This window comes from Schistocerca americana, chromosome 9 (genome assembly GCF_021461395.2).
Source record: "Schistocerca americana isolate TAMUIC-IGC-003095 chromosome 9, iqSchAmer2.1, whole genome shotgun sequence".
Classification (NCBI taxonomy): domain Eukaryota; kingdom Metazoa; phylum Arthropoda; class Insecta; order Orthoptera; family Acrididae; genus Schistocerca; species Schistocerca americana.
Window position 1 is genome coordinate 121,022,065 of NC_060127.1, and position 23,869 is coordinate 121,045,933.

General features: G+C 44.4%; 1 protein-coding gene across 1 annotated transcript in view; it reads left to right on the forward strand.

Annotated features, from left to right (window-relative positions):
- Nucleotides 1–23,869, forward strand: part of LOC124551314 (esterase FE4-like) — a 100,963-nt gene that overhangs the window by 45,752 nt on the left and 31,342 nt on the right. The window contains exons 5-7 of the mRNA XM_047126324.1: nucleotides 610–809; nucleotides 892–1,063; nucleotides 20,062–20,231. Coding sequence (XP_046982280.1) covers nucleotides 610–809; nucleotides 892–1,063; nucleotides 20,062–20,231 — 542 coding nt within the window. The remainder of the gene's footprint in view (nucleotides 1–609; nucleotides 810–891; nucleotides 1,064–20,061; nucleotides 20,232–23,869) is intronic.

Sequence of the window (23,869 nt, forward strand, 5' to 3'; positions counted from 1 at the left end):
GTGGAATCGATCAACTTACAGAAGTACCAGACTACAAGAGATTTTAGGGATATGAAATGGAATGATCACATTGGCTCACTTGTATATAAAGGAGGAGGCTGACTTCAGTTCACTGATAGATTACTAGCGAAAAGCAATCGGTCTATAAAACACTTGTGCGACCCACCCTATAATATTGCTCAACTGTGTGGGACCCATATGATATAGGACTAACAAGGGATATTGAAGGTATACAATGAAAATCAACACTAATGATCACAAGATGGAGATGCTAAAAAAAACTGAAATGGTGGGCGTTTGAAAATAGATGCAAACTATCCTACGGTAGCCAACTTACAAATATTAAAGAACTAACTTCATGCCTTGAGTCTGGGAATAAGCTACAGCTTCCTACATATTGCTCCCAAAGGGGGACTACTTGCAGTGTACACAGAGTCGTTTAAGCAATTATTCTCGCTGCTGGAATTCGAGAACACTAATAAATGTAGGAAGTATCGTCTGCCATGCACTTTTGAGTAGGTTATACAGTATGGACTACATGTAGATGCAGATTTTCTGTAGTGTAGTACAAACAAATGGTGTAGTTTTATTCATTCTCCATCTCGGCAGGCCTTTTCCATAAAGCCATTGCGCACAGTGGTGTGGCTGTGGCGGACGGTATGTGCTCCGACCGCATGCGGGCTCGCTCCTTCGCACTGGGCGCCCACCTAGGACTGAAGACGGACGACTCCCAGCAGCTGGTGGACTTTCTGAGGAAGCAGCCAGCGCAGATGCTCGTCGAGAACGCCATGTTCGGCCGCACTGAAGAGGTACGTGTTGCACTGGCCACGCAGTGGTTTCTCCAGAGCTGGAGGTTTCGTGCCATCGCATGGGAGGTATCTGTTGTTCCAGGACAAGGCCCGCAGCGTGATGTTCCCATTTGTGGGCACGGTGGAGCCAGCTGACGCCGAGGGTGGGGCCTTCTTCCCGAGGCACCCCGCGCAGCTTCTGTGCTCCGGGGACTTCCAGCACGTCCCACTGATCACTGGTGTCTGCACGAACGAGGGAAGCGTCTTTGGCTCAGGTCAGTACCTGGAGAGGTCACCCCAGCCCCTTTTCCCCCCTCCCCTCCCCTGGCAGCTGCTGCTCTTCAGTCAGACTGAGGGCCACTCTGCTTCAGTAAAACAACCACAGTCAGTGCTTTCTATCTGTTACAATTCAGTTCTCATTGTAGAAGGGTGCTGCTACATTGGCTGTAGTGCAACATGATATGAGGGTCACTTCCAAAGAAATGCACACTATTTTCTTTAAAATCCATCTTTTATTCTACATGTTTGAAAGTTTTATAGTGTGTAGATACATCCCTTAGGAACAATATTTTCATGTCTCCACATAATTTCCATCCCTCTCAACTGCCTTACGCCATCTTGGAGCCAGCGCCTGTATACCCGCACGCCGGCTGGAGTGGCCGAGCGGTTCTAGGCGCCACAGTCTGGAACCAGGCGACCACGATGGTCGCATGTTCGAATCCTGCCTCGGGCATGGATGTTTGTGAAGTCCTTAGGTTAGTTAGGTTTAACCCTAGGACGCCTAAGGGGCGGGGGGGTTCGTTAAACCCACAATTTTTTTATGTCCCCTGCTTTTGCCCAAGTAACTTTCACACTACATATTCCCTTTGAGTTATTGTTTGTTGGCTATTTTATGAAACGTTAGAGTCAATATATTTTATAGAAAATTCCTGCTATGAAAGAAAAAATAAATAAACTTATTATGAGTCCAACAACCCCCTGCCCCCCTTAAGCTTCCATGCTATAGAAAATTTCCATTAGTAGGATTTCGTATTTCTCATTTCTACAACAATGCAAGTTAGTTTCTTGTTGGTTGGTATTCTTGATATTCACAACATTCGGTTCACTTTCAGAGGAAGTGATTGTTGATGTCAGTCAGCTGTTATTTATCTTGTAAACTTGCAGTGAGTTAGTGCAGTTCCAATACGTAGGCCTCCAGTAACTTTGGTGTCCTACACAGCAAAAACGAATCCAAGTAAAAACTTACTGATGTCTGGCAACAGTGCACCAAGATAAAGGCATTGTTGGAAGAGAGAAGAATAAAACCGAAATAAATGCATATTATAATCCACTAAAGGTGGAATTGATACCGTTGATCAAATGGCACGTATGTACACCTGCAAGAGGGGAACAAAGATATGGCCTCTATCTGTATTTTACTCTCTCATCGACATTTGTGCTATCAATGCAACCACCATATACATCCAGCAACATCCAAGATGGAATGAAAAGAAACACAACAAACGGAAACTTTATCTTCTGCAAGCTGGGATGTAACTAGTGAAATTGCAGGTAGAAGAAAGAAGTGCCTTTGCAAGAGGCTTATCTAACCAAATTGTTCAATCACTGGAGACTACTCTACAAAAGAAAATCAAAGAAGTGGCAACAGAAGCACGTCAGCCTCCCGCAGGGAAAGGTCGGTGCCATATTTGTGTAAGAAAAGCTAAAACAAAGAAGCAGAAGTACAACAATCTAATTAGACAACAGTATTGTGGACAGTGGCATTCAGAAAAAATTGTGAAGTGTGTCTCTTGCCTTGAAGTTGAGGACTCAGAATAGTCTATTGTATATGAACACATCTGTATTTTGTATTGCAATATGTCAATTTTTTATTCACTCAATCCAATATTTATAACAATTAACAACATTTATAAACCGATGCCTTAGTTAAAATACATAATTATACGTAATTCTTCGTCAGTAAACTGATTTAATACCTGTGGGCTCGCCGAACCCCTCCCCCCCCCCCCCCCCCCCCCCTTAGGCATTCAAGTTAGAAAAAAGGCTTGGGCGTCCTAGGGTTAAGTAGTTCTACGTTCTAGGGGACTGAAAACCTCAGAAGTTAGGTCCCATAGTGCTCAGAGCCATTTGAACCATTTTTTTTTTTTTTTGTATATCCTCATGGTAAAATTCTGGAGCAACCTGTTGGAGCCACTGTTTGGCAGCGTGCACAAGGGAGTCATCCACATTCAAACCTCGTTCCACGAAGAGAGTTTTTCAGTTTCCCAAAGAGATGATAGTCACATGGAGCCAGTTCAGGACTGTAAGGCGGGTGTTTCAGTGCTGTCCATCCGAGTTTTGTCATCGCTTCCATGGCTTTTTGACTGACATAATGGCCGTGCATTGTCGTGCAACAGCAAAACATCCTGCTTTTGCCGACTCAGTCGAGCTTGAAGTTTCTTCAGTGCCGTCACATATGCATCAGAATTTACGGTGGTTCCACTTAGCATGATGTCCACAAGCAAGAGTCGTTCGGAATCGAATAACACCGTAGCCATAACTTTTCGAGCAGAAGGTGTGGTTTTGAATTTTTTTTCGTGGGTGAATTTGCATGACGCCACTCCATTGATTGCCTCTTCATATCTGGTGAAAAATGATGGAGCCATGTCTCATCAACTGTCACAATTCTTCCAAGAAATTCATTTCCACCATTCTCGTACTGTTCCAAAAGTTCCCTGAATACCATTTTTCTAGTTTCTTTGTGAGCCACTGTCAACATCCTGGGAACCCACCTGGCCCGAACCTTTTCTAACGCCAACACTTTCAGTATTCTGCAAACACTTGCTTCCCCTATCCCAACGTAGAGTGACAATTCGTTGAATGTGATGCGTCTTTCAGCAGTCACCTATACGTTAACTCTCTGCACATTGTCTGGAGTGTGTGCAGTACGAGGCCCGCCGCTGCGAGGACAATCCTCAATATTATCGTGCCCGCTTTCATCACGTAACCTGCTTGCCCACCGACTAACTGTACTGCGATCGACAGCAGCATCTCCGTACACCTTATTCTACCTCTTGTGGATATTTCCCACTGTCTAGTTTTCACAGCACAGGAATTCTATGACAGCACGTTGCTTCTAACGAACGTCAAGTGTAGCAGCCATCTTGAAGACATGCTGTGACGGTACCTCTCATGGGAACAGGTTGAACTAAGTTTGAAAACATGTGGGAAAGATGTATCAACACACTGTAAAACTTTCACACGTGCATAATGAAAACTTTATTTTTACAAAAATGGTGTGCATTGCTTTTGGAGTGACCCTCGTAACTGTAAGCGTGCTTCTGATGCATTAATTTGATTTTGTGAGACTATATCTGTTACATTTAGAGAACTGTGCGTTGGGATTTTGACTGCAGAACTATTTTACTATGACCTACGAACATTTCGTGTAAGGACCAAGAAGATAAGATAAAAGAAATCAAGCCTTGTACAAAGTCATGTAGGTAGTCGTTTTTCCGTCGCTTTGTTTGTGAGTAGAACAGCAAAAAGTACATGACTAGTATTGGTACAAGATACCCACCACCACACACCATACAGTGGCCTGTGAAGCACACATGTAGATGTAAACATGGGGAGAATTTTAATTTGTGCAACGAAACCAAGGTCCTGCTACCAAAGAACCAAGCATAAGAAATAAGTTCTCAGGTATGCGATTGGCTCCAAGAACTTTTTAAGAGTTAGAAATCCTTAAGTGGCCCTGGAGTTCGATAGACAGAATAAAAATAAGCACATCTGTATTTTAGCTTCCTAAACCTAAAGACTTCATTTTGTCTCCTTACGTTAAATAAAAGAATGCAAAATGTTCAAATGCGTTGAAATCTTATGGGACTTAACCGCTAAGGTCATCAGTTTAAGTTAGGTTAAGTAGTGCGTAATCTTAGTGACCGATGACCTCAGCAGTCTGGTCTTACGTTAAATCAGTAAGTGGCTCGAAACAGCATATCCAGACACTACGGGATGATGATGGCATTGAAACAGAGGATGACTCGCGTAAAGCTGAAATACTAAACACCTTTTTCCAAAGCTGTTTCACAGAGGAAGACCGCACTGCAGTTCCTTCTCTAAATCCTCGCACAAACGAAAAAATGGCTGACATCGAAATAAGTGTCCAAGGAATAGAAAAGCAACTGGAATCACTCAATAGAGGAAAGTCCACTGGACCTGACGGGATACCAATTCGATTCTACACAGAGTACGCGAAAGAACTTGCCCCCCTTCTAACAGCCGTGTACCGCAAGTCTCTAGAGGAACGGAGGGTTCCAAATGATTGGAAAAGAGCACAGATAGTCCCAGTCTTCAAGAAGGGTCGTCGAGCAGATGCGCAAAACTATAGACCTATATCTCTTACGTCGATCTCTTGTAGAATTTTAGAACATGTTTTTTGCTCGCGTATCATGTCATTTCTGGAAACCCAGAATCTACTATGTAGGAATCAACATGGATTCCGGAAACAGCGATCGTGTGAGACCCAACTCGCCTTATTTGTTCATGAGACCCAGAAAATATTAGATACAGGCTCCCAGGTAGATGCTATTTTTCTTGACTTCCGGAAGGCGTTCGATACAGTTCCGCACTGTCGCCTGATAAACAAAGTAAGAGCCTACGGAATATCAGACCAGCTGTGTGGCTGGATTGAAGAGTTTTTAGCAAACAGAACACAGCATGTTGTTATCAATGGAGAGACGTCTACAGACGTTAAAGTAACCTCTGGCGTGCCACAGGGGAGTGTTATGGGACCATTGCTTTTCACAATATATATAAATGACTTAGTAGATAGTGTCGGAAGTTCCATGCGGCTTTTCGCGGATGATGCTGTAGTATACAGAGAAGTTGCTGCATTAGAAAATTGTAGCGAAATACAGGAAGATCTGCAGCGGATAGGCACTTGGTGCAGGGAGTGGCAACTGACCCTTAACATAGACAAATGTAATGTATTGGGAATACATAGAAAGAAGGATCCTTTATTGTATGATTATATGATAGCGGAACAAACACTGGTAGCAGTTACTTCTGTAAAATATCTGGGAGTATGCGTACGGAACGATTTGAAGTGGAATGATCATATAAAACTAATTGTTGGTAAGGCGGGTACCAGGTTGAGATTCATTGGGAGAGTGCTTAGAAAATGTAGTCCATCAACAAAGGAGGTGGCTTACAAAACACTCGTTCGACCTATACTTGAGTATTGCTCATCAGTGTGGGATCCGTACCAGGTCGGGTTGACGGAGGAGATAGAGAAGATCCAAAGAAGAGCGGCGCGTTTCGTCACTGGGTTATTTGGTAACCGTGATAGCGTTACGGAGATGTTTAATAAACTCAAGTGGCAGACTCTGCAAGAGAGGCGCTCTGCATCGCGGTGTAGCTTGCTCGCCAGGTTTCGAGAGGGTGCGTTTCTGGATGAGGTATCGAATATATTGCTTCCCCCTACTTATACTTCCCGAGGAGATCACGAATGTAAAATTAGAGAGATTAGAGCGCGCACGGAGGCTTTCAGACAGTCGTTCTTCCCGCGAACCATACGCGACTGGAACAGGAAAGGGAGGTAATGACAGTGGCACGTAAAGTGCCCTCCGCCACACACCGTTGGGTGGCTTGCGGAGTATCAATGTAGATGTAGATGTAGTTTGGTTCCATAAGACCTTACCACAAATTTAAAAAAAATAAAATAAAAATAAATTAATTAATTAATAAAATAAAAATAAAAAAAATAAACCTTAGAGGAACCATAAAACGTCGGACCTTGCACTGAAATCGAAGTTAATGCAGCGACATGTGTGACACCATATGTAAATGTCGCACGTACTGCTGCCTCCAACAAATTTTTATCTTGTGTATATTCTGTAATGACACACAAGCTTGGCGGCAAATTCTACCAGTGAAGAAAGACACAGTTCTTCGTCTCCTTGTAAGGAATTGTACGGTGCAAACTTCTCCAATTTCGCGTTGCCCAGCTGTAGGAAAGTTGCGATGACAGACACCATCAATTTGGACACATGTAAAGATTAATGTGTGGTTGTCATCATTTGTAATTTAATATACACATTAATATATGCCAACCTGTGATGAGCATATTGCATGCTATATGTGGCAATGTATTGCCAAGCCCTGAGGGCATTGGTATTAAAAGATAAAAAATTGTGATTTCTTACATGAAGGAAAGTTAGACACTTGAGGTGATGAAATAATTCAGATACTACTATCATTAATGAGTGTACAAATTTGCATATCAGTTTCCTGTTTGAATCAAGTGAGGCTGAAAGATGATACAGTGCTATACCAAAAGTATCAGCTTAAGTTTTTAGAGATTTATCGCTTTCTGATTTACGAAACCTTAACGTAGTTCAAAGTACGTTCCTTTCATATCTAGGCAGTGTCTGTATGGGCTTCCGAGTCTCTTTTAGCATCTCCAGCGATCCATGACGATGTACCTTCAAACTTTTCTTTGTCCTCGGAAACAAAAAGAAGTTTGGTGGTGCCAAGTCACGTCTGTATGGTCGCTGAGGCTGTGTTGCCACACAGCTCCTCACGAGAAGCTCATGCATAACGAAGGTGGTGTGCCTCCATGTGTTGTCGTGATGAAAAATCCAGTTGCTCACAACGACTTTCTTTACACTTCCCACAATCGAGCGAGAACTTGAATATAAAACGGCCCATTAACGGATTGAAAGGAACATAATGCAATGCGCCGTTCTTGATTTTTAACGAAAACTCTTCGCCAGAAATCATACCAGTTTATGAGGATGATATGATGAACCGTACTAATGTGTGGAAATGGTGTTGCCAGTTTAGAGAGGGTAGAACTGCTGTTTGTTATGAACAAAGGTGTCAGCATCACTCATTATTCGTGCCAAACATCGATTGATTTTGTAACGAGATAAACGCAGTGTTTCCAGGAGTTAGACATCTCCTCATCATGTAATAATTAGTGAAATAGTTTATTTTCCAAAACTGTGTGTGACATGGACTGCTCGCAGAAGGTTCTTAATTAGAATTTCTCAAATGCTTCGAAATGAAAGGTGAACAAGGAATTATTCCAGATTCTATTTGGACTGATGATGGACCAAGGATGGCACACTACACACCTGAGACTGAGACATAATCGATGCACTGACGACATCCCTCGAGCCCCATCGGTGAAAAGAGCAAAGCTGTTGTTTCAGCCAATAAAAACACGTCTTCTGTTTTTTGGGGCCAAAAGGGATTTTTCTCGTCAAATTTTTGTCCCATGCGGTAACAATTACTCCTGTACGGTACTGTTAAACGGAAAGTAACTGTGGAAGGGCCATACAGAACAAAATAATGGGAATGTTAATGAAGTAAAAGCGTCTGTTGGATGACAGCAGCCAGTTCCACAAGGCAGCTCTCGGATTCATCAGCAACCAACCACTCCACTCGCAGCCCTGGTCAGGCACCTTCAGCCTTTAATTTTCCACCTCTCTCATTTTGTTTGTGGGTGGAAAAAAGTTATCTAACAACAATGAGATCCACAGTGCCGTTAAATGACGGGCCACAGAAGCGGAGGGAGCCTTTTTGACAAAGTGTGTTGAGAATAAAGGCGACTACGTCCAAAATAATGCTTGATATACGTTTGTTAATATGTCAAATTTTATAAAAAAGAGTTGTCTTTTCGATGTTTGAACACATGGCCACCGTCAGTATCTAGACATGCCTTGTATTTAAGTACCTCGTTGTTGGCTTGTTGTGACAACTCGGTTAGTAGATACCAGCAAACATCAGGTTCTTCAAAGAACCTAACCTCCATGTATGAAAAAGCTTCAAATTTCTGATTGATTTACAAATGTGTTAATATTTTAAATGTGTGACTTTAATCAGTTAATCGAGTAAAATTTCTGAAAATGTTTGAAATTATACTTAAAGTTTGTTGGAAGTCGCTAAGTGGCCTCATTATCAGTCGCTGCATGAGTATACTCTCGCTAATTTATCTCCTTTTTTGAGAAAAAACTCGCTTTTTCCGCGTCTCAATGTTTATGATGTCATATCTATTGAACTATGGGGTCGGCTGCTTTGGCCGAGCGGTTACAGGCGCTTCAGTCCGGAATCACGCCGCTGCTACGGTCGCAGGTTCGAATCCTGCCTCGGACATGGATGTGTGTGATGTCCTTAGGTTAGTTAGGTTTAAGTAGTTCTAAGTTCTAGGGGACTGATGACCACAGATGTTAAGTCCCATAGTGCTCAGAGCCATATGAACCATTTGAACTCTGTGTTGTACAATGTTATAATTTTCCAGGTACATTCAGTGAATTATGTGGACGCTGTGGGCAAGATATGTTGCGAATACATTTAGTAGTAATAAACTTTAAAGTCATATTGAAGCTGAAATTCTATGTCATGAACAGCGAATGTGCAATAAGTGATAAACTTTCTTCCTCTCATCATTCTATGGTGGGTGTCAACGAGAAAATAACGCTGCGCCTGTGAGTGCCTCACGATTCTCTCCCGCTGCCCACTCGCCACCCAGGTCTGTTGTCGGGTATAAGGGGAGTATACCAGCGCAGAAAGGAGGTCGAGTACAAGAGTTCGCAAGTATAGCCACCGACTCGCCGTATTCCCACTACATGACAAACATTTTGAAAGCAATTCCCTGCACTGAACTTTTATTACTATGCATTTATTTCACACAGTCATGATTTCGATTTTATGGCCTTTCTCAGGTGCAAATTGAAATGTCGTAAAATTTGATACCTGCCTAAGTGACAGCAGCAAGTTATCATCACTATATAAGAATGTCCTGACTCACTCACTGACTCATCATTGTACAGTACAGACCGCTAAGGATAGAAACTTGAAATCTGGCGAAGGTATGAAATAGGTGATGCCGTTGTTTTTAAAACAGAAAAAAAATCGCTATTAAGGTAGTTTTGAAGCTACACCTACGAATATCGGTATTTGGTTTCTTGGTCAGAAATAAAGAAACAATGTTTCAGCATCTTTGGAAAGTTAACCTTATGGGGCTGAAAGAGGGAGTGAAATCTTTATTAAAAATGGTTCAAATGGCTCTGAAAACCATAGGACTTAACTTCTGAGGTCATCAGTCCCCTAGAACTTAGAACTACTTAAACCTAACTAACCTAAGGACATCACACACATCCATGCCCGAAGCAGGATTCGAACCTGCGACCGTATCAGTCGCGCGGTTCCAGACTGAAGCGCCTAGAACCGCTCGGCCACTCCGGCCGGCTCATTATTAAAGAACTACTAAAGTGTTTTTAAAGCTACATGTATCAATATTAGTATTTGACTTCTCGGTTACAAATAAAAAATACAAAATACATGTTTCAGTGTTTTTGGAAATTGAACCTCTAAGGGAGTGAGGCGACGAGACCTTTTATGAAAGTATTTTACTATGAAAGCATTATTAAGCCTAAATCTATGGAAATTTAAATTTAGATTCTCAGTTATAAATAAAAAAATACATGTTTCACTAATTTTGGAAATTCAACCACTAAGGGCGTAAAATAGTGGATGAAAGTTTTTTTTGAAAGTAAATAATTATTAAAGAACTACCAAAGGAGTTTTAAGGCTACATCTATGAAAACTGATATTTCACTTCTCGGCTAGACAAAAAGAAACATTTGTTACGGCACAAATGTTGCAAAAAGAATGATTAACAAAACATTTGTACTCCAGCCGCCAGAATCACTTTTTCGTCAGAAGTAAGCTACATTCGGAAAAGACCATGCTTATAGGGCCTGAATCAGCGTGTAAATGTTAGAAGGTGCTGCAATTTGTGAACAGAATAAAAATTTGATTGAATAAAAAAATAAGTAAACAGAAAACTCTGCATGTCATACATATTGCACAAGCAAAGCAGTGAGCGCTGACCTATTATACCAGTATAACAGCTCATCGATTAACAGTGAATGTTGTTCTATTTGTATGTACGCTTACATTGTGTGTATTGTGTGTTGAACTGGGGACCTAGAAACGACGGACAGATTTCTTCCTGCTGTAGCCCTCAGTCTTTCACTACCCCACAACGGGCCACAGCAGTCCACCCACAGCACCGCCGCCCCACACCGAACCCAGGGTTATTGTGCGGTTCGGTACCCAGTAGAACAACTGGGAACGTCTCATGAGTGTAACCCCTAATGTTTGCGTGGTAGAGTAATTATGGGGTACGCATACTTAGTCTTTTCACAGCAATCGCCGACATAGTGTAACTGAGGCGCAATAAGGGGTAACAGCCTGCATTCGCCGATGCAGACGGAAAACCGCCTTAAAAACCATCCACAGGCTGCCCAGCACGCCGGACCTCGACACTAACGAGTCTAAATATTTTACATATTCAATAGGCAAGAAAACCTAACTATTTATATCCAAAAGGGAAACAATATCAACTGTATATTATTATTTTCAACAAACATGTCCTCATTACATTACAGAAAAAAATAAACATCTTGCTATATCACCAGAAATTCAGGTACAACTGCGAAAAAAGAAAGAAAGGATGAAAGAAAACAGAAAAACATCCTCTTATACAGCTCTCAACTATCAATGTCTTCATAATGAGGAGTAATAATATTTTTTGCAGTGGACGAAATTTGTACGTTTTTCGCCTGATGTGTGGACTATAGCGTAAGAGTCATTCCGGATATCACTCTCCCCTAATGGAACACATTTGGAGTTATATGTTTTCCATCAATTAATTTTCGTCCTTCACGCTGCAGTCTCGCAGAACACAGCTTCATTAAAGGCTATCTGATCCCAACAATCAGTCGTTTCACCTTGTCTGTGCTACTTTTTTCGTCTACTCATCTGCCGCACTAACAGTAAGTCCGACTAACCTTACATTGCTGCACGCTTCAGTAAAAGAGAATGAATCGACAGGTATGAAGCGACTGGAGCGCCACAGTTCTGAGACGCATGTTATTCGCGGAACTACAGTGCGAATGGAGAAAGCCCACTAGCACTGATGAAACAGTGGCGCCTTGGTTTGTGCGGTATGCAATCCGCAACATTGCATTCGTACTTGCTCCGTTTATAATCTGTAGTGTAGTGACTCAAGTGCATCTCCTTCAGTGAGCCTCATACTGAGAGAAGGCAGAACCAAACACAAGGCAAATACTACCCTCTCAATGGCACTACTGAAGCGCAAGTCGCTCCGAGGAGTACACTGAGAGATCGATGTTGCGAAAGCAGTGCTCTTAACTGCGACAATGTATCACGAACTGGGCTCCCTGGGGTTAGTAATGTCGATTACAAGAAATAGACGAAAGTGTGTGAAGAAGTGTGTGGCTAATAGTTCTGAGGCAACTGTACACAGAAGAGATTCATTTATACAAATGAACTAATGTGAAGTTATGAGAAATGATGAGTCATGGCGAACCTAACATTGTTTGTGCTGAACTGAAGCACAAATTTTCTACCGTAGTCCTCACTGAGGGCTGTTTGTTATGGTATACACTTCGAGCTCATAAAACTGATGGACTGTCATCATTTAACATAGCTTCCTCATCTTTCTCTCTCCTCAGTTGTCACAACTGGTGGCTCCCATTCGTCATAGGGACTGAGAGATCAGCTGTTCCTTTTTAATTTCCCATAACCTACGCCTCTCTACTCTCCGAAGAAAAACCTAATAGTTTCGACAGATAGCCCTTAACTCACGAAGTGACTGTACTGTAGAATACATTACAATGTGTGATCTCTGGGACCCCAACGTTTAAACTGAGATTTAGGGTATACATCATTTGAAATTTTTCGTTGAAGTTAGATAAGATTTATTTTATAATAATTTCAGTGTTGTTTAAATACTCCACGTTGACCATATTGCATTAAATAAAGTCTGTAGTATTTTACTTTTTGTCACACAAAATCGTACACTTTTGTGCGTTTTTTAAATATTACACGTAAATAAACTGTTAAAGAACTAAATTATACATTCAGAAAAATTATTGTACCTTTGCGTAGCAGGTAAATTTTCACATAAAATTACACTCCAGGGTTTAAATTTGCACATAGACATTGGACAAAAAGAAAGTCTGTTAAATGGGGATTCACTGCTGGGATCTGCATTTCCCTTTACCACCACTCAGAACATGTCCGATTTTAACTAGTACTTTAACTATTTCATTGAAGAAACAGGAACGTGTCCATCACCATTGTCCTGAAGTTCCTCCTGTGAACGATACTCTCGTTCATTAGCAGAATTGTGGTCGCTGGCTAATGAAATCTCGTAGTTCTTTTCGTATGTTTCTTGAAATATATATGTGTGATGTGTTCCTCTATTCACTGACTTCTATCTTCATCAAGCTTAGGATCGATAAAACTGTCAAATTTCTGAGAATACATTTCTTGCTATATGTTGTGTACGTAGTTCCACGTAGTCAGCGCGTACACAACTTTCCAACTAGAGCGCGCCGCGCTAAGCACAACAGCGCAGGCGCAGTGCTCGTCCATCTCCACACTACGAGATGGCGCTGCCATAGAGACGGACCAAATTCTGCTTCCGCCGATCCGCGTATTAATATGTAACGCAGCCAATCAGATTGCTGCTAACGTAGAACCTATTCTCCTCTCAGATCACACTCGGGCAGTGATACATGAACGCACGAGGTATTATAACGAGTGTACAGACCTCTGATTAGTCAATCTGCATTTGTCTGCATCAGTATGTACCAGTCTGCGTTTGTCTGCAACAGTCTGTACTACTTCTACATTTGTCTGTACCAGTCTATAGTCAAGTTTCAGTCTGCACCTAATAAGATTACCATATTCCTGTACATAGCCATGAAGATAAATTTATAGACACTTTTGTCAAGTATCAGAGATATATGTGAGAATAAGATTAACGTACCAAGACCAAAGGAACTTCAGATTGTCAATTGTAAATAGCATCCAGAACCAAGTTAAGTAATTTTTATGCTTGTTGTTTTAATAAATGTGTGTGAAAATTAATCAAGTTCTGTTTAACGTTGGTCACCGTCAATCTGCTACTCTAAGCGTGCAAGTGGCATTTCTATCGTCTGACCTAATGGCAGAAAATAAACATGCCACGATAAGACCACGAGACATATTGCTGACACTCACCTACTTCATTGGAGCGACAAGTCAATGATCTGATGGTGTGTGTACTGAAGGTCTTACAGTACACACACCACACTATACTAAGAAAACAGGTACGTAGTTCACAGGAGACCCCAGAATGTGTCAACAGCACGCGTTAGCAACAAACAATGAAGGCGATGATGCAACCGACCGTAAAGCGTTATAGAATTGGTGATTTATTGGGGTTAGATGAAGTATAGGAATACTCCCTATAAATTACCTTGGAAAGCGAGTTTGAAAATTCTCGCAAGGTCTGGGCTCAGCGACCACACCTCGTGAGTTAAGGGCTGGGATCATTTTCTCGTAGTTTTACGGTCTGGGTTTGGAGACAAATATGCAAACATCGCGAGAAATGCATGCTACAACATAAATGCATATTCTAGCCAGGGTGTTTTGTCACGAACGGCGCCTGTCCACTTTCCCTAATACGTTGCAAGCGTCTGTGGTGGTCAAGTTCTGTGTGGTTATGAGTGCATTATGTCGGTTTTTTTATCAAGTCGTACGTGGGCAAATTCTTGACGCTCATATGGTGGGCAGTGCCGCAACATGGCAGCCAAAGTGTTTGGTGTTTCAGGAGGCATCGTATCAAAGATTTGCACCACATACACGGAAAACGGATAAACATCATGTGCTGTTACAACACGAACAAATGTGTGTGTTGAGCGATCGCAACGGACGGTAATTCAAGAGAATTGTGTCGAAAAATAAGGGAACGACAGCTGCAAAAGTAACTGCAGAACTGAATGTTGCACTAGCGAACCCAGTCAGCACAAACACAACAGTAAGGGAACTCCACAAACCGGGAATTGCGGGGGCAAGTTGGAACAGGAAGTCGTAGTGTCGAATCCATAAGACCGGGACTGTGTAGCAATGGAAGAAAGTCATTTGGTCTGATGAGTCTTGTTTCACACCTTTTTCAACTTCGCCAAAAGATCGAAAACATGGCGGGATGTGGGCAGTGATGTGGTTGAATTGCATTCAACATCAGATTACTCGCGAGGATTATGAAGCCAGTTCGGCTGATCACGTAAGTCCCAGAGTACAATCTTTGTTCCCCACTGGTAATGCAGTGTTCAAAGACTCCCGTTCACATTGTTCGCATCGACAAAGAACTGCTTTTGTGGACACGACACTGAATTGTCGCGTCTCCTCTGGTCTACTTAGCGTGATCGATATCTGCTTCTGTCGTCACTGCCTGGACGTGCATTTAGCAGGACATATAGTATAAGATTCCCTTGAAAACCATACAGAACATGTGTTTTTGCATTCCGAGCCTATTGCAAGCTGTTTTGAATGCCAACGGCCATGGCACATCGTATCACACATGGTAACCTGTCATCGTTATTGGCGTTTCCACATTTTTGTCCCAACCCTGAATGTCTGTCGCTAGTATTGAGATTTCTCCCTCCTGTAGATACATCATTCTGTCTGACAGTTTTATAAGTCTCCAAGCGATAACATGCATACTGCGATCAACGTGCCATTTTTGTGGACAGTGAAGCGTCCCCAACTCTTTTTTTTTTCTTTACTGTATTTCAATTCCCAATCGGGGCGGGCTGGCTGCAGCATATGTGCAGCTCTTCAGCCGAAAGACATAGTACAAAACAGTAGAAGACATTTAAAAATATACAAAGGAGAAAATATGGTGACCATAGATATAAAAATGAGGGAACATCATGGAAGGCAATAGACAAAAAAGGGGCGACTGTAAAATGGAGATAAAAACCGTAAAAAAGTAGCACACACAAAAAACCACACATTGGGACAGTTAAAAGAGCACAAGGCACAGTATGACCGGAGTGTAAAAGTATCTACGGATGGTGTAGCACATAACAAACACTCACAGTGAACCACAGGGCAGCACACAATTAAAATCACACCTCTTGATGCACGGGAGAAACAGCACTAAACACAACACTGACGTGGCACACTGTGATGATCAAAACGGAGGATCTGCCAGGCGCAAGGAGATGAAGGAGACCGAAGGAAGGGAGGGAGGGAGGGGAAGAGAGGGGGGAGATGGGTTGGGGGCGCAGGAAGAGGGCCAGGTAGGGAGGGATGTGGGAAGGAAAGAGGCAAGGATGGGGTGCAGGGTCTCAGAAGGGGGGAAGGAGGAAAATCGGCTCTGGGATAAGGAGGGGAGAGGCAAAAGGGGGCCCTGGGGAGGGGGGGAACAAGGCCAGGTTATAGTTGGAAGGAAGGGTAGATTTCATGGCAAAGTGCATCATCTGGGAGGGAGAGCCGCTTGAAATTGTCCTGATGAAGGAGCATGTGGAGGTGGAGAGAGGAAGGTATACAGCGATAGAGGCGCGGCAACAGGTGGGGTGGAGAGGAAAGAATAAACCAGAGAGTGGGGGGAATCAAGCCTGCGGACAATGTAAAGGATGCGGAGATGTTGGAGGAACAGGAGGGGGTGGGGGAAGGGGATGTGTTCGTACAGGAGTCGTGTGGGGGTAGGAAGGCAAGGCAGAGCGCATGGCGTTCAAGGATTTGGAGGGCCTTTTAAACACGGGTGGGTGTGGAGATCCAGGCAACGCTGGCATAACGTAGGATAGGACAGATGAGGGATTTGTAGGTGTGGAGGATGGTAGAAGGATGCAATCCCCATGTCCGGCCAGACAGAAGGCGGAGGCAGGAATGGGCTTTCTGCTGGATGGTCTGGAGGTGAGGGGTCAAGGTGAGGTGTCGATCAAGGGTAGGCCAAGGTATCTCAGGGTGGGGGTGAGCTGTATGGGACGACCATAAAGGGGGAGGTAGAAATCATGGAGATGAAAGGAGTGGGTGGTGCGGCCTACGATGATTGCCTGGGTTTTGGAGGGGTTGAGATGGAGGAACCACTGGTTACACCAAGTGGTGAACTGGTTAAGGTGGGTTTGGAGGGTACATTGGGACCATAGAAGGGTAGGATAGACAGCCAGGAAGGTGGTGTCATCAGCATAGTGGAGAAGGTGGACAGGTCATAGGAAGGACAGTGCAAGAGGAAGGAGGCGAGCAGATGAACAAAATTGATAGGCAGGTCCTAGGTTTGGTGTTTGAAGGGGAGACCGGGATGCCATACATGGTCATAGGCATTTTGGAGGTCAAGGGAAACAAAAATGGCGGAGCGACGGGAGTTCAGCTGGAGGGACAGAAGTTGAACAAGGTCAAGGAGTTGGTCTTCAGCAGAGAAGGAGGGTCAGAAGCCACACTGGGTAAGGGGGAGGAGGTGGTGTTGAGTAAGGTGCTGATGGATATGGTGAGAGAGGATGGATTCGAAGACCTTACTGAAGACGGAGGTGAGGCAGATGGGCTCAGTTGTGGGAGTAAGGGGCAAAGGTGTTCAGGTGGAAAACAGAGCGAGTGGCAAGGGAGATTTGTTGGAAGGTGTGGGGGTGCTGAAAAGGGTGAATGTTTTGGAGTACAATGGTAAGGAACCGGATGATGTCTTCGGCCGGGGGGGGGGGGGGGGGTTGGACAGAGGGAATTGTTGGGGTGGACAGGGGGATCAATGGGACGAACAGGGACTGTAAGCTCAGTGGTGGCTGGAGGGGGTTTGGCTTTACACTTGTGGGAGTAGGTGGGATGGGGGCCATTGCAGCTGTTACACGAAGGAGGAGCACCGAGGTTGGGGCAGTTCTTAAGAAAGTGGGAGGCCTTGCAATGGGGACAGGTGGGGAGGATTTTGCAGTTGGGGTCAGGTGGTCAGTGTACATCAGGCACCACTGGCAGCAGTAGGATTGGGGAGGGGATTTGGAGGATTCAACAGAGTGGCAACAGTGGTATACCATGGCACCCTGGGTGAGGAGATGGTTAATGGAGGGGGCAGACTCAGAGAAGATCCGCACGAGGTAGGTGGGACCAGAGGCATTGTGGATACGGCAGGCAGAGCGAATTTCCAGGTTCGGCTGGGAGTTCAGTTCCGCCAACACTTCATCCTCCGTGATCACCGGGCTGAGGTCGGTGACCACGGCGGTGTAGGTGGGGGGGGGGGGGGTGACGGGGAGGCTGGGGTTGACGAGGAATGGAAGAGGAAAGGAAGGGTGTCAGAGATGCACGGAGGCCAAACATAACTCTTAGGAGTTTACGAAGGAGGTCCGTGTGAAAGGAGGGGGATGGGGACTCGATAAGGACTGCGTCCCTGCAAGGAATGAGTTGGGAGATGGGAGCACCAGGTAACTACTTTCGTATCTCCACAGTGAGGGTACGAGCGTCGAGGAACTTTGGATCAGGAGTTGACAGGACGAAGGTGTGGAGGGTGGGGGCTGGGATACGGGTGGCTGGTGGAGTGTGGTATCCATGGAGACGACAGGAGGAGGGGGAGGTGGTGTCGACTTTTTGTGGGTAGTGGCGGAAGCAGAGTCGGTAATGACGCGCTTTTGGGTTTTTTTGGAGACCGCAGGTTGGGAGGAGGGGAGGGGGACGGGGAGGAGAGGGAGGTGGTGGGTGGCAGATCCCTGTGGCATAGTGGAGGTGCCGGAAGAAGCAGCCGGTTCAGTGGCGGCGACAGTGGCTCGGCGCGACGCGATGCGAGTGGGAGACGCAGACGACGAAGTGATGGGGTGGGTGAGAGAGGGGAAGCCGACCACCTGAGGGGTGGCAGCAGAGGCGGCAACAGAGGCGTACGTGAGGGCGGGGGTAGTAGTGGGAGATGTTGAGGGTGTAGAGGCTGGAGGAAGGGTGTAGAGGTGGGGGTATACAGCAGGGGAGGAGATAGGGGGATGGGTAAGTGGAGGAAGGGGAGGTTTAAGGAGAAAGGCCATGGGCGGTTTTCCAGGAAGTGACTGTGGAAGAGGGGGAGGGGGAGTTGTAGATGACAGTGGAGGTTGGAGTACCCATGGTGGACGAACGGCGACGAATGGACAGGCAGGCAGCAGGCAGGCAGGCAGGCAGGCAGGCAGCTACAGCAGCGACCAGCGGACCATTTGGCAGACATACAGACAAACAGACGGACGAACAGACTGCCACAGCAACAATCTTCGTAGATGGAGATTCCACCCTGAGAGTAGCCCAGGCTTTGCAATCTGACGTTTTCGAAGGAGGGGATCCAACCCTCTAGATGTCCCCAACGCTCTTGTGGTTCCCTTTTTAGGTACTCCACGTCGATGTCTGCCCGTAGATACGTATCGTCGGTAGGTTTCACGGCTTTACTTCCCGACGTGACAGCGACGACTCTCCGATGGGGTGCGGGCCTTGTGTTTTGCTATTACTGCGAGTCTTGTAAATATCGCTAATTTGCCCGACTAAAACCCTCCCTTTTTATGATTAAGACAGCCTGCGTCACCTTTCGGAGGGAGTGGGGATTTCAAAGAGTCACAAAAGTTCATATTAAGCAGTCCGTAGAACACGCAAACGTTCACTTCAGTTAGCGTGGTAGTTAATGCCTATGATTTCCGCCATATGGTGCTAACTTACTGCTGAATACCTTTGGTTCCGTAAAACCTTCACTGATTAGTACTAGGTAAATGAAATAAGTACAACACTCTTGTATTTCACTTTCACTCTATATTCAAGGATTAAGATGGTGATGGATGATGGTCTATTTAAAAGGTTCCTAGTCTGGAGGAATCTAAATAGTTCGCAAATGCCGATATGCACGCGCTCTACGTCCGGATTCGCAACTAACGGCACACGACACTTCAAAAAGTCCACACGTTAATATCCGAATACCGGTACCCTTGAATTCACTCGTTTCAGCAGATAATTTGAGTTTCTGCCGTCTATATGTCCGTAAAGTTCCAGTCTAGCACTAAAGTCCTAAAATCCCCTTAATACTCCGTTGCTACAGTCAGAGATCGCACACTACATCACTTTCAATCTCCGTAATATTCTAACAGTTTATCGTGAATCTTAACACGATAAACTCCAGTCTAATTATTGTCTCGCTGACTGACACGGGTTTCCCGCCCTTTAACGAAACAATCGAGGAAAAAAAGGCGGCAATAACAACGATCAGGCCTTTTTATAGGTTTTTCACCACAAGAGTTTAACGTCAGTGCCTTCTCCATGAGGGAGCTACCGTGGTTTTGCTGTACTTAGACGTTAAACTACTTGCTGATATACTATAATTTTTATGTGCAATTGCCGAACTCTGATTCTACACTATTTTCCCCTAAAAAAATTCTATTCTTAATTTTAAATTATTTTTTCTATACCTTCTGTCACTGTAAACTGAACTGAGGTGTTACAACAGATATCGGTGACACGGTCCGCACGTCCGGCTACGCGGAGAACCCCCGCCTGCTCATCCCCACCAACCTGCGCTGCCCTGAAGCGGACAGGGACGCCGTGGCTGAGGAGATTCGGCGCTTCTACTTCGGAAAACGCAACATCGGACCCGACACGCAAGTGGAGCTCTTCACAGTGAGTTACCCCATAAACAAACCAACAAAACCGTTAGTACCACCTGCAGACCTGTGAACGCGCCTGCGCTTCAATTCCGGGGAAGAGGGAAAGTGGTTATACGAATGCGGAGCGCACTGCTGTTTTCAGAAGATTGTCGAACAGGCGCATACAGCTACAAGGCTATATCGCATACCTGTTGTAGAATCTTACAACATCTCTTAAGTTGGCCTCTCTGTAGGTTGAAAATTTCCATTGTAGGAATCGACATGGCTTCCGCTATAAAGATCGTTTGAAAACAAATCAATTGGCTCTAAGCACTATGGGACTTAACATCTGAGGTCATCAGTCCCCTAGACTGAGAACTACTTAAACCTAACTAGCCTAAGGACATCACACACATCCATGCCTGAGGCAACCTGCGACCGTAGCAGCAGTGCGGTTCCACACTGAAGCGCCTAGAACCGCTCGGCCACAAAGGTCCGGCGAACGTTTGAAGCCCAACTCGGTCTGCTAGTACACGTGGCGCAGAAAGCAGCAGATACCGCTGCCACGTTGACGCCGTGTTCCTTGATTACTACACTGTCCAGGCCAATTAAAGTCAAAAACCTGTCAAAAGGCCCAGTAACCATCTTTCATACAGCGAACCGCTGTGAAGGTAGTCAGTCAGGTTCTGGAAGATACCGATAGGCATGTGAAGCCATGCACACTCCAGTGCTGTGGTCAGATGTACAGGTTTCTCATTTGAGGATCCATGGCTCAAACAGCCCGGATGGGGTGGCACCACAGATTCTCGACTGGGTTTGGATGAAATTTGCTCGTCAGGAGAGTATGGTGAAATTATCCAGTTCTTCAAACCACAGACGTACACTGCAAGATGTGTAACACGTTGCCTGGTCCCTAAGAATAGATGCACAGTTCTGTTGATGTACTGTGCCTTCCAGAATGACGACATCACCTACAGAATGCCACAAAACATTCAAATGGTTCAAATTGCTTGGAGCACTATGGGATCTGGATAAACTGACTAAACCAAAGGTTTTACAGAGTTTCAGGGAGAGCATAAGGGGACAATTGACAAGAATGGGAGAAAGAAATACAGTAGAAGAAGAATGGGTAGCTTTGAGGGATGAAGTAGTGAAGGCAGCAGAGGATCAAGTAGGTAAAAAGACGAGGGCTAGTAGAAATCCTTGGGTGACAGAAGAAATATTGAATTTTATTGACGAAAGGAGAAAATATAAAAATGCAGTAAATGAAGCAGGCAAAAAGGAATACAAACGTCTCAAAAATGAGATCGACAGGAAGTGCAAAATGGCTAAGCAGGCATGGTTAAAGGACAAGTGTAAGGATGTAGAGGCTTATCTGACTAGGCCGGCCGGTGTGGCCGAGCGGTTCTAGGCGCTTCAGTCTGGAACCGTGCGACCACTACGATCGCATGTTCGAATCCTGCCTCGGGCATGGATGTGTGTAATGTCCTTAGGTTAGTTAGGTTTAAGTAGTTCTAAGTTCTAGGGGACTGATGACCTCAGATGTTAAGTCCCATAGTGCTCAGAACCATTTGAACCATTTTATCTGACTAGGGGTAAGATAGATACTGCCTACAGGAAAATTAAAGAGACCTTTGGAGAAATGAGAACGACTTGTATGAATATCAAGAGCTCAGATGGGAACCCAGTTCTAAGCAAAGAAGGGAAAGCAGAAAGGTGGAAGGAGTATATAGAGGGTCTATACAAGGGCGATGTACTTAAGGGCAATGTTATAGAAATGGAAGAGGCGGTGGATGAAGATTAAATGGGAGATATGATACTGCGTGAAGAGTTTGATAGAGCACTGAGAGACCTAAATCGAAACAAGGCCCCGGGAATAGACAACATTCCATCAGAACAACTGACAGCCTCGGGAGAGCCAGTCCTGACAAAACTCTACCATCTGGTGAGCAAAATGTATGAGGCAGGCGAAATACGGTCAGACTTCAAGAAGAATATAATAATTCCAATCCCAAAGAAAGCAAGTGTTGATAGATGTGAAAATTACCGAAATATCAGTTTAATAAGTCACGGCTGCAAAATACTAACGCGAATTCTTTACAGACGAATGGAAAAACTGGTAGAAGCCGACCTCGGAGAAGGTCAGTTTGAATTCCGTAGAAATATGGGAACACGTGAGGCAATACTGACCCCCACAACTTATTTTAGAAGTTAGATTAAGAAAAGGCAAACCTACGTTTCTAGCATTTGTAGACTTAGAGAAAGCTTTTGACAGTGTTGACTGGAATACTCTCTTTCAAATTCTGAAGGTGGCAAGGGTAAAATACAGGGAGCGAAAGGCTATTTTCTATTTGTACAGAAACCAGATGGCAGTTATAAGAGTCGAAGGACACGAAAGGGAAGCAGTGGTTGGGAAGGGAGTGAGACAGGGTTGTAGCCTCTCCCCCATGTTGTTCAATCTGTATATTGAGCAAGCAGTAAAGGAAACAAAAGAAAAATTCGGAGTAGGTATTAAAATCATTGGGGAAGAAATAAAGACTTTGAGGTTTGCCGATGACATTGTAATTCTGTCAGAGACAGCAAAGGACTTGGAAGAGCAGTTGAACGGAATGGACAGTGACTTGAAAGGAGGATATAAGATGAACATCTGTTGATGAGGATAATGGAATGTAGTTGAATTAAGTCGGGTGATGCTGAGGGAGTTAGATTAGGAAATGAGACACTTAAAGTAATAAAGGAGTTTTGCTATTTGGGGAGCAAAATAACTGATGATGGTCGAAGTAGAGAGGATATAAGATGTAGACTGGCAATGACAAGGAAAGCGTTTCTGAAGAAGAGAAATTTGTTAACATCGAGTATAGATTTAAGTGTCAGGAAGTCGTTTCTGAAAGTATATGTATGGAGTGTAGCCATGTATGGAAGTGAAACATGGACGATAACTAGTTTGGACAAGAAGAGAATAGAAGCTTTCGAAATGTGGTGCTACAGAAGAATGCTGAAGATTAGATGGGTAGATCACTTAACTAATGAGGAGGTAATGAATAGGATTGGGGCGAAGAGGAGTTTGTGGTACAACTTGAAGAAGGGATCGGTTGGTAGGACATGTTCTGAGGCATCAAGGGATCACCAATTTAGTATTGGAGGGCAGCGTGGAGGGTAAAAATCATAGAGGGAGACCAAGAGATGAATACACTAAGCTGATTCAGAGGGATGTAGGCTGCTGTATGTACTGGGAGATGAAGAAGCTTGCACAGGATAGAGTAGCATGGAGAGCTGCATCAAACCAGTCTCAGGACTGAAGACCACAAAAACAACACTATGGGACTTACCATCTGAGGTAATCAGTCCCCTAGACTTAGAACATCACACACATCAATGCCCGATTCAGTAGTAGCAGCGCGGTTCCGGACTGAAGCGCCTAGAACCGCTCCGCCACAATGGCCGACTGACAAACATTCCCCAAACATTCCCTTCTCAAGCCTGGACCCAATTGACGATTGTTGCAGTGTGTTTGCTGCCAGATGTTTCACACCAACGGAGGACAAATCGCGTTTAACCTGGAAAGGACATCTGTCACCAATCAGTAGACCTTCCAGTTGCGATACTGGCGTGCTGATTCCAGCTCTTATCTTCCTCTAAGAACCCCATCCCCCCCCCCCCGCCCAATAAAAC